This window comes from Sinohyriopsis cumingii, chromosome 17, assembly GCF_028554795.1.
Source record: "Sinohyriopsis cumingii isolate HCF-2022 chromosome 17, ASM2855479v2, whole genome shotgun sequence".
Taxonomy (NCBI): Eukaryota; Metazoa; Mollusca; class Bivalvia; order Unionida; family Unionidae; genus Sinohyriopsis; species Sinohyriopsis cumingii.
This window is the reverse complement of record NC_142977.1, coordinates 122,816,538-122,829,118: the sequence shown is the minus strand read 5'-3', so window position 1 is coordinate 122,829,118 and position 12,581 is coordinate 122,816,538. Positions and strand designations below refer to the sequence as shown.

At 37.9% G+C, this 12,581-nt stretch overlaps 1 protein-coding gene across 1 annotated transcript in view; it reads right to left on the bottom strand.

The window, feature by feature from the left end:
- Positions 1-372: 372 nt before the first annotated feature.
- Positions 373-12,581, bottom strand: part of LOC149779796 (beta-1,3-galactosyltransferase 1-like) — a 34,787-nt gene continuing 22,578 nt past the window's right edge. The window contains exon 2 of the mRNA XM_089940663.1: positions 373-11,008. Within this exon, the coding sequence (XP_089796789.1) occupies positions 9,567-10,961 (1,395 nt within the window). The 5' untranslated portion in view covers positions 10,962-11,008 and the 3' untranslated portion in view covers positions 373-9,566. The remainder of the gene's footprint in view (positions 11,009-12,581) is intronic.

Genomic DNA, 12,581 nt, shown 5'->3' with positions numbered 1-12,581 from the left:
GTGCGATGGGCTTTACTTTGTTGAAACAAATTTTGAGTAATATAAATGACACTGGCATTACGATGATGCCCTTTGCGCGTAAACCCGTTTAATTTCTTCTTCGTCTTCTCCTAACAAGGTGGACGATCGATCAAATGAGGTTTATGTTCAATCAAACTTTGACAAATTCAGTTTTGCCTGGACAGCTAGGTCCAGCAATTAACATGTTAATGGGATGTCGAAGATAAAAGGCCTCTCAACTGACACGATCTAAGTGTTCGTCGATGACTTTGAAAGTGGAGGAAGAAGGAGCAGAGACAGCAGAGTAGCCATAGTGCAAGGAATGTCACTTGTGTCATGAAGACAGACAAGACAAGAGTTTTAATGCTTTTTTCAGGACTCTTTTTTGATTTATTAAAAATAAACACGAAAGCAAAAATACATGAAAGCCAAATGGTTAAGTACAACGATAAAACACACATCAAAACGATCAAAGTGGAATATAAACAAGTCTCTGTACAACATGTTTTTGGTAACCAATATGTCCTAGGGACAGTGTGTAATGTTCTTACACAGTCTCTACATGGGGTAATGTAACACAAGTGTCCTCCCGGAATGGTCTTTAGGGAATGTCCATGACAGTCCTGTCCTGAATGGAATGGCTGTCCTCGGTGACGGGTTCTTCTAGCACTGTCACTTACACAGGTTTAAAAGTGAGTTTTTTCCTAGGACGTTTGAATGGAGGTTCACAACTCTCGAGCATAATGGGCCACTTTTTGGGTCCAAGCCTCAAAACTCCAATTTTTCCAGTCACGTACATCTGACCGATGACGGTGTAAGTCAAAAGCTACACACACATCGTCATACACGTTTTTGGCACCTAAAAGTTGACGAATCTTTTATCCCCGTAGAGGTCGAAAAGTATCGAGATGAAAACGCAAGGCTTTGAGCAGAATGAGTCTCTTGTGGACATTTAAAAGAATCACTTTCATGTTTAATTTGGTGGTCAGTACTATTTGTAAAGAGTCCACAAAGAACTGGCTGGTAAACGAAATCCCAGAAAACAAGTCACTAAGACACACACCACGCGTCGACCCCAAACTGAATGGACACAGTTCTCGTAATAAGTGTTGGTAATCTTCCACTGTTTGAATAGTGTCATTGATTTCCTTCCACGGAATCTGTTGTAGTACTTCTGATAAAGGTCGTGACATGGTAGCCTGTTTTTATACCCTCTTTTTATGGAAGCAATAAATGTACTTTCTGCACAGAGATAATCCTACTCCAGTAGCGAATCTAAATCGTTCAGTCACTAACATACACATCACACTTCGTTCAGAAGCTTCCCCTTCAACTAAGTTTACGTTGTGTAAAAGATTTTGGTAATCCTCTAAATCTTCTTCTTGAATTCGTTGCAGTATGTGTACCTCGTAGTAAAAAATCATTAACATGCCTATACTTCTCGTCCACGAACAGTTTAACAAGGTCTGACTACTGTAACAGTTTCAGATGAATTAGTCCTCTTATAGCATTCAGATACCAGTGGTTTAAACTCCGGTGACGTAACGGATGCAATTGTTCTTTGCATTTCACTTGTGTTTTGACCAGCTCTCGGTAAATGCGTTCTCTCAACTCCACAGGCAAGTCCGAATGTTCTCTTGTAAAGTATCAATGATCGTGTCAGTCAGTATTATTTTATTTAAAATCTTCCTCTAGAGCGAAAGTAATGAACATAGTGAGTAATTTCTGACCACTGCCATTCAGGGTAACGATCAAGAATGTCAATGAAATATTCTGATGTAAACGGTCTAAAGCGAAATAATAGGATGAACGCACATTTGATCCAGAACAACCTGATCCATTTGTTGACTTCTCTCACTTTCTTCTTTTGAATTTCTCGACACAAAAGTTCTACAGTTACCCATTGAGAGTTTGCACTGGCAAGTCCATGCCAAACTCCCTTGTAGATCTTCTCTTGCAGTTCGTTTGGTAATGATTGAATATTTATTTTTTAAAAGGGTCCAACGTTTGACTCCTAGCCAATTTTGTTTCTTAAAGGACATGGTATGTCACTTGAATAACTCGGTCCCACTAAAGTAGGTACTGACAATTTGGGGACCATCGCACCTGAAGCACTTCACTTTATCCCTTTCGCCCAAGTAGAAAAATCCGGCTCTGGCTAATTCTTCGGGGATCTGTCCTTCCAGATGTTTAGCCCATTTTCCTGGGAAGGTTTGAAGACGATTGTCAAAGTCACAGTATTCAGGAAAACACACAGGGAATGAATATTCGTGTTTCACAGCTTCGTGTTCATGAGGGCAGGGTGACATCAACAGGAGTTTGCTGAGTGTTGGATGACATCCGTAGGGTGGTAGACGCATGGCCTTACGTGAAAGTTGACATTGATAATAAAAACCAGTAAAGAGTCCACGATAACGAGTGTCATTGCTTTCGCATTCATCGGGTTTGACACGCACAGCATCACTTTCTATGGTAGGTGTAGTGGTAGTAATAGTAGTGATAACAATGTTCCCATGATGCTTTACTGCATCGCTCTCATCGCAAGGCACAGCATCGCACTCCACTTGAAAATCACTGAACTTGAATGATATCTGTTTCAAAGGATTCATCTTTCTCGCTTGGTCTTGGTAGTCACAATGAACTATCGATCTTGGAAATTGTCCTTTTCTAAACTAGCCGAATGAAGTCTCAAGCTTGTGCATCGTTCATTTCGTGCGTTTAAATTTGGAAGACTTCTTTTTTTTTTTCCTGGACAAAGGAACTACTTTTTCTAAGGTACCGTCATAAATGTACCGCAGTGTGATGGGTGGAAAGGCCATAGAAAGTTAAGGACAGTGCGGAAACGATCGAGTATGTTACAGAATAGCTGAATGTTTATAGATACATTGATCGATTCGAAACTTCAGGCCGCAACTGAAACACTGTACTTCGTATCCCAATCCAGTCTCAGGTCTCAAATAGACAAATCCTGTTCTAGCTAAAACATTCGAAGTATTGTTTTTCCTTCTTTATTCTCATTTGCCCTATAAATGTTCGCCCTATACAGACCTAGGGTGTTTATCCTTCTTTGTTCTCATTTGCCCTATATTGCTCAACTTCACTACTTTTGTCGTAAATCTCCATATTTTCACCTTTCGCCTTATGTCTGGCTGTATGAGGTTTTACTCCGTGGTATTGATATTACATTTTTCATGCCTTATTTTTAATCTCGTGTATCGATTCACTCGCCATATCATTAGTTCTTTTTCATTTACTTGCAACATAGGTTACACACTATTTGGGTTTACCGCTCCGGTGGCCTAGTGGTTAGAGCGTCCGCTTCGGATGCGGGAGGTCGTGGGTTCGATCATCGGCCGAGTCATACCAAAGACTTACAAAAATGGTACTAATAGCTGCCTCGCTTGGCGCTCGGCATTGAAGAGGTCAGTGTTAGGACTGGTCGGCCCGGTGTCAGGATAATGTGACTGGGTGGGACATCATGCTACATGTCTGCGGCATGATGCCCCAGTGCTAGACATCACTATAAACTGCCACATTGCAGACATCGAAGCGATATGACTGTAAAATTGTTAAAGCTACGTTAAAAATTCAAATCACATCACATCACAATTCGGGTTTTAGGGGCCCCGAGTGGTCGAGTGGTCTAAAGCGCTCTCCGTTACGAATCACTGCCATCTCATTTCTGTCTTCGTCGGTTCGAGTCACGGATTCAGCCAATGTGGGTATGTTAGAAAGCTTGCCAGTAGCTTCTCGTGGGTCGGTGGTTCTTTCCGGGGGTTTTCCCAGGTTCTTCCTCCACCAATAATACTGGCCGCCATGTATGGCCTATCGTGTGCTGAAAAATGGCGCTAAACCTACAACAACAACAACAACTATTCGGGTTTTAAATTTTACTGAATACTAGAACTTCTTTTGATAGCTTCTTTAATTAATCATAGCAACGTTGCACCAAAGAAACAGAATCGCCTGCTATTGATGTGACACCTAAGCAAGCAGATATATACAACACCCACTGTTACAGAATTATGTAGTATATTTATTGTTTGTAAATATTTGGAATAGAATGCACTCTGGTTTCATTTATTATTACAGCATTACCAGAGGGTGGTTTATCCATATCATACATTATTTCAATGCATTGCGTTCGGTTCACTCAATAATGCACAAGCGAAGTGCTTACGATGAGAAAACCAATTTAACTTGGGCGCACATGCCGTGCATTGCAACATAGCCAGTGTACATATAGGCCTATGGTACATTCAAATCGCACATTACGGAAAGTCTTGTCAGTAAGCGATCCACTTTACGGCTGCAGGTGTAGGTAATTGTATGTTCCTATCTGTATTATAGGATATAATTGTTTTGTTTTATTGTTCTAATATTTATTGTGCATTTTGATAGTTCCGAGCTGTGTTATGCAATGTTAGATTTTAGTATAGTCTGTTTTCAAGCTCACCGGTGTATAACTGAACAGAAGGAATGTATTCTCATTAATGTTGTATGAATCAAGGGACGAGATAATGTAAGTTAAAATTCTGTACGAAACTCGTCAGATACAGGTTCACATGTGAACATGATTATTATAACCTTATACGGCAATCCCGATAACGATTTTTATAAAATGATCAACTCCACTTACGCGCATGCGTCACGTACGTCCGTCATTGCATGCGAAACATCATCGTGTCACTGACATTATACGGATTCAGATATATTTTCATCTGGAAAGAGGTGAAGGGTTGAAAGGAGTGATAGAGCAATAATAACAGAACGATGCTGTATCATTGATGTGTTTGCGAACTTACTGAAATTGTTGTTTTAGCTTTAAGGCTAATTTGGGTTAGTATATGCCCGTTGTGCTGCTCTCGATGGTGACGTTGGCCCAGAGGATGATAGCGGTTATCTCGTGAGGGGCCAAAGCTTCAGGACTAACAGGGAATAAGATGTGCTATGGATCCTTAGGCAGGCAGTTTAGGGTGGACCCTTAATGGTGGCTCTTGGACCATCCGTCAGAGCGATTGGGCTGATGTGACCTTGTTGTTATAAATTGGACGCTGCAAGATATATGTCCCAATTTATATCAAATCTGTTATCACTATTTGAGTGAAAAGTGTCATTCGTTATATGAAAACAGTTATCACTGAGTGAAACTAAATGATTGGTTTGAAATTCATGTATCATTTTTGGAGTGATTGATTGTTTTATTGTGTTCTGAATATTTGTTTCATTTCATTTCATTATTGTTGACTGTTAATTTTATGTTACATCTTACAATTCGTCCCGGTTAGGAACCGTATCATTTTTGTTATATTATTTCGGTTATCGTTCAGTTTTATAACTAGGTGCGCATCATGGTTTAAAAATCTAGTCTTGGAAAGTATGCCCACGAATTATTTGTAGGATTTTTCTATCTTTATTCATCTATAAATAAACATCGTGTTTTCATGATCAATCTAAGCGTTTTCATTGTAATCTGACTATAACCTGTTTCATCATGTTATATCCACATCAGCTATTGTAGTTGGCATGGTAATATCTATCCAATAAAATACAGTGATCACTTTGCAATTACAACGAATAAATATGATCATTCCTCTAACATTATTTGAACGCAACTAGAATCTCGAATCACTGACTCCCAAAAATCTGATATTAAGATTTGAATGAACACATCGTTGACAAAAGGCTTTTTTCATTTTTCGTCCACACTTCAACTATGTGGCAATAACATTGTCTGAAACAATTTCCAGTCATCGTAATGAAAACTTACATTAAAGAATTTCGATTTCATAACCTAATATGGTCTTAATCAAGGCCAGTTCTTGAACTGAAATTCAAGGAAACATCTTATAAAGCAATCCCATTAGTCAGGTAGGCCCAAACCCTTATCCTCAATGCAGGCAAAGGTTAAGCAAACAATATAGATGAAATTTGCATAATCTCGTAATTAAACTATTAAAATTATATATTATGTATTAATTATATTCTTAGTTCTTTTGCCTGGTATGTACTATGAAATAATCAAAAAGAAAATGGCGTAAAAAGTCAGTATAATCAACCGTATGACTTGTAGAAACTTCAGCTGTCATTATCAATATATTGATATCAAGATCTTATTAAATATTGTGTTGCAAATATAGTAACAGGTAATAAAAAGTCAATGTAATGCTACGTTTTTCTAGCATTTTTGAAAATGTTTACGCCACTATTCTTTAACTAATTTACCTAACTCTAGATTATCATTTATACCAGTTTTACAGCTAAAGCTCTTTGATCATTATAATTTAAAACCTATTTTTAACACAAAACTATATCACTATATAAAAAGAACACTGTGCTTGGTCTACCAGTACCATCTTCTGTCATAAAATTCTCATGCGTTTGAACAACAAGCTTTGTTCTTGTTCTTGTTCCAACGTTGTTGTTTCTGTTTTTTTTTTAAATTGTCTGCTATTTTTTGCTGCGATAAAAGGTGGTTTATATATTATCTGAAATGTTATTTCTCTACTGGCGGTCATGCCATTAAATTATTCAAACAATAAATAGCTGATTATTAGCGTTTTAATTAAATGATTTAGACGTTACCGAGGTGGCTTTTGAGTAACACCAGCCATTGTCATATACATTTCGACGTTCGACGTTAGCACTAAGGCCTATACGTTATGAATTGTCTGCCAATTACATGGAAATGTTAATAAACAAGTTTTCGTTCATAATATTTATTTGTGATTCATCATCGATATATGAAACATTGACGTTCATGTGCTAAATAACGAGGCAGATGTAATAGGTTGTATGACAAAAATAAAAATTGATTAAAACATGCACTGATATCTAGAGATAAAAATCATTAATTGCTTTTATTCATGTTCTTGGTTACCATAGAAATGGCCAACACTTTAAAATTTGGTTTTTAATGTGGCGAATTCAAAATCACCTTTCGTCATTAGCAGACATAGGGCTACAATAAGATATTGGTTTAATTTTTGCTTTACTATTGGCTGAAGTTTTCTAGAAGGTAACTATCCTGAACACTATAATAATTGTTTTACTTACTAATACCTTACTTCTAGCACCGCTCCGGTGACCTAGTTGTCAGAGCGTGCGCCTCGGATGCGGGAGGTCGTGGGTTCGATCCCCGGCCGAGTCATACCAAAGACTTACAGAACTGATACTAACAGCTGCCTCGCTAAGCGCTCAGCGCTAAGAGGTTAGTGTTAGGACTTGTCGGCCTGTTGTCAGAATAATGTGACTGGGTGGGACATCATGCTACATGCCTGCGGCATGATGCTCCAGTGCTAGACATCACTATAATCTGTCACACTGCAGACATAGTAGCGATATGACTGAAATACTCTTTAAGCTACGTTACAAATCCAAATCACACACACACACACACACACACACACACACTTATAGCTGGTATTTCCTTTTGAGCTATGACCGCTCCGGTGGCCTAGTGGCCGAAACGTCCGCCTCGGAAGCGGGAGGTCGTGGGTTCGAACCCCGACCGAGTGATGCCAAAGACTTACAAACATGGTACTAACAGCTGCCTCGCTAGGCGCTCAACATTAAGATGTTAGTGCTAGGACTGATAGGCCTGGTGTTAGGAAAATGTGACTAGGTGGGATATTATGCTACACGTCTGCGGCATGATGCACCAGTGCTAGACATCACTATAAACTGCCACATTGCAGACATCGTAGCGATATGAATGAAATGATGTTTAAGCTAAGTTAAAAATCCAAATCACACACACCTTTAAGCTATTATTTTATTCTTGTTTAATGTAGATACTAAGTCTTAAGTTTTAATGTAATGTGAGAATTATATGGTTGTTCTAGGTTTAACGCCATTTTTCAGCACAATATAGGCTATACATGGCGGCCAGTATAACTGGTGGAGGAAGAACCCTGGAAAACCCAGGGAAGAACAAACCGACCCACGAGAAGCTACTGGCAGGCTTTCCCACGTACCCACGCTAGCCGAGCCTTGGACTCGAACCCACGCAGACAGAGGTGAGATGGCAGTGATCCGAGACGGTGAGCGCTTTAGACCACTCGGCCACTCGGGGCCCCGAGAATTACATGGAATTCAGATGTAAATATGTTCACTTAATGCATATGTAGACGTTATATTGTTATACTGAAATTTTATGTGACACCTACCCTATTAGGAAGGAACCGTTCAAGTCACCAAGAGCTTAATTTATGTTATAAATTCTATATGAAATATACCTTACTAGGTTGTATTTGTTTATATGATTAAAATTGAATTTGTTTACGTTATGGTGTAAATTATCTGTGATACGAGCTATTCTGTTCTAGCTTTGGACCGGTCACGCATTATTCAACGATCTGAACGAAACTAGTAATAGGATTGTAATATTATAGTTCTCTATCCTTAGATATCTGCCGATTTTTACGTATAAGTAGTAGCCAAAATTATAATATGGGGATGACACTCTTGTGAATCATACTGAGAAATACGCGGCATTTTTTATAATATCTGTGCACCATGACGTATAATATGGGTCTTGCAAATCTTGATTGACACACACCTTTGTCCAGCGAGAATTTTGTTCAAGAAATTTAGGTTCTAGCAGTTTTATATTTTACATGTTAAGAAAGGAGAAGTCATACTTATCTGTATATAAGTGTTCTTGCTGTTGTTGTTGTTCATTGTAGGGTTTAAAGCCATTTTTCAACGCAAGATAGGATATATATGGCGGACAGTATAAATGGTGGAGGAAGAAAACGGAAAAATTCCGAAAAGAACCACCGTCCCACCATAGGCTAACGGCAAGGTTTCCCGCGTACTCGAATCCGAGACTCGAACCCACGCAGACAGAGGTGGGATAGCAATGATACGTGATGGTGAGCGCTTTAGACCATTCGGCCACTCGGGGCCCCAAAAAGGTTTCTAAAGGTCAGCACAAGTAACCTAATGCAACAAAACCCCAGATACTACGAATCCACAATGAAAACTAAAAGTAATATAGTGGACATTCATAAGAATTCAGTAATAGATTTAACTCATACAACTCCGTAACTATACATGGTATCCAACAGCATGCGCTGATAAGGGTGTCTTATCCTTATACATGCTATTTGCGATCATCAAGAGAAACATAAGAATCTACAGCAGAATCGCACACCACTAATTTTGCATATCGAAAGATTCATCCATTTGTCCACTTATAGGTGCATGCAGACAAACCTATATACATACATATACATACACACAAAGTCATCTGGACCGACTTAAAGAAATTTATATGACATTAATAACTTATGATTCCCGATTCATTCCCATATTGTATGTTCCTAACTTAGTTTCACCCACATCCAGCGTCCCTATTTGCATCTGAGCGTTCTTTTTCCAGGATCTTTTTAACAAAAATATTTAGTTGTTTTATTTGCTCCTTTTCGCCATCTGTTTCATTTCTATTAAGGTTACTATGATCGTTTTTGCTGCAGCTTTTAAGTCGTTCCTCTATTATTAATATATTGCTAAGTTGTGACATCCGATGTCTATTGCTAAAGCTATTTTTCTTTTTGCCTTTGTCACTCTGTTTTATTTGCGGCATTCATTTCATATGGTGTATTTGACAATTTAAACTGTATATTTAAAGTCCTTTGATATGCCTTCCCCATCGCATCCCACAACTTCACGACTTCTTCTGAAGTTTTCCCACCACATATCAGAAAGGGACACGGTTTTTTGCTATGTTCGATACATTCCAGTCCTTCTTTAAAATCCAAAGTAAAATTCCCGGCAAGTGAGATATAGGTTATATCTTTGACCTTCGATGGTAACATTCCATAGAGATAAACGTCATCAACCCAGAAAAACGGTGTTAAATACGCAGCCCTGTAGAGAAAACGGATAATATCAGTAGATAAAATTACACCGAACCCACTACAATATTGTGGATAAAATTGATATCCACTGAAAACATCAGAATCGACGTACCATTTATTTCTCTTGTCTCTTATGATTGGCATATTACGATCAAAAATATAGTTACAAAGAATGTATCGTGTTCTACCAGAAAGTTTTGGAATATATTCTTTTAGCAATTTATATGTATCCACAACCACATCATCATCAACCTTGACAATCATCTTGGCATTCATGCAGTTTTCTGATATCCACTTGTATCCCATGACCCCCTTATGTGTAAGGTTTCTATAAGCATCAATAAAATTTCCTTGTACAAGATCCCCATGCTTTATAAATTCATTCTCAATTTTTATTTGCGTTGCATTATCAAGAACCGTGCCAAGCAGAAACAAAATCCTGACAGACCCGAGTTGATGAAAGTATGAATTTTTGGTCCATGTTTGTCTCATGACATCACGTATCTCAAAATGATTCGGTGCAGTGTGAACTATCACAAGAGCTGATAGATTTACCGCTGACTTGCATAAGTTTGGATTTGACAACAGATATGGTGCGTCTAATGTTAAAGGATACAGAGTTTTGGTATGATTTGATCTTGTTTTGTAGACTCCATCAATGGTGATTCGATCAATTTTGGTGAGATGATGTTTAAGATTTTCAGAGCCATTTTGTATCTCACCTTTGTGAGTTATGGCATCGTATTCATCGTCGCTTTGGATAGGGTTTGGCCTGTATGTTGACCCCCTTTGTCTGTAAAGATCGATTATTCGCGGTCGGATGATACCGAGATGATTTACGGTCGAGAAGAAATGGAAGCTCATGATTATGCACGGTATTCCGAGAAAGACAATGACCACTAGGATGTTTCGTAAAACCCATCGTACCGCAACCGTTGACACAAGCACATTCATCACATTATCCATAGCGTTAATTTTACCAATGGACATTCCTTCAGGATAGGATCTAGATCTCTGTAAATGTGTACATCGCACATTCATGTCAGTTGACTTTTTCATGGTTTTATTTTCGTCGGAAGACTCGACAATGCTTTTCATCAATGATAATATCTGGACAAAGTCAAACCAGACGTACACGAAATATTCTGAAAGGAAAGAACATTAATAAGCAAATTTTGTTATAATGGAACCGGCATCTCTATGTGAAAGAAGCACTCTCAAAGGTTGCATTTGTATGGGTTCTTTTGGAGAACCCTATATACAGTCAATCTGGGAATATGAATACGTGATACGTAAACATTTTTCCCTGATCAGTCCACCACGATTATCCATCGTATATTAATTGTTAATGCTGGAAGGGGACATATTGTGTCCTGAATGTATACTATATAATGCGCATAATTTCGAAACTCACTGACTATGAACGACATTACTTTGCTAATGCAATTTTAGCGGTAAATACACTCAGTGAAACATTTACTTTTGTCACGATTACTTGTTAACTATTAAACATGGATATGATTTTCGATTAGTCAACACAAGTACTTATCTTTACACCAGAAGAGATTCCTTTCAAAGGCTAACAAAAATTGATGCGAACAATAACCCTTAAAATAGGCAATAATAAGAGATGCATAGACGACAGCCTGAATGAAGGTAGTTTGTCATGCTGAATTAAGGTAGTTTGTCCATGCGGATTGAAGGTAGTTTGTCACGCGGAATGAAGGTAGTTTGTCACGCGAAACAAAGGTAGTTTGTCACGCGGAACGAAGGCAGTTTGCCACGCGAAATGAAGGTAGCTTGTTTATGCAGAATGAAGGTAGTTTGTCCATGCAGAATGAAGGTAGTTTGTCCATGCAGAATGAAAGTAGTTTGTCACGCGGAATGACATTAGTTTTTCCATGTGGAATGATAGTAGTTTGTCCATGCAGAATGAAAGTAGTTTGTCCATGCAGAATGAAGGTAGTTTGTCCATCATAAACAAATAAATTTTCGTTCTTTCAGAGTATTTTGCATACTTAATTTAGTTGTATTGAGAAAGCACCAAAGAGCCCCATGTTATTTCATTACAACGAGATATCGTTATATCAATTTACACACACACACACACACACACACACACACATATATATATATATATATATATATATATATATATATATATATATATATATATATATATATATATATATATATATATATATATGCATATATGAGTCTGTGTGTGTCTGTTTGTGTGTCTAATAGTTGATCATGTTATGATACCATTTTTTTGAAATACACTCCTTGGTTATTTTCTATAGCATTTTATGTTAGCTATTAGCCTTATCATTTTTGTTTGTTTTTGCAGACGTGGAAACGAAAACCGGAAATGCAAGTGACATTCCTAACGCTGACTCTTGTTTTTGTTTGTCTTGCTTCGTACGGATGATCAAAACTGCAACCCCAATCCCTCCCCCCACATATTAAGGAGATAATTGTTTTGATTGTACGTATTCATATATTACTAATATGGTATTCATGAGATGTCTTGGATAAGAAGCATAAGTCTTTTACAGGTTAATAAACGTTTGAAATGCAAGTACACTTACTTTTAATAGAAATAGACGCTAGTTTTAGTACTAAAGAGATCAAGCAGAACATGAAATAATGAACTGGAAGCCTCACAATAAACACCTGTGCTTGAAATATTGACTAAGATTTCGTCAGTCTATTTAT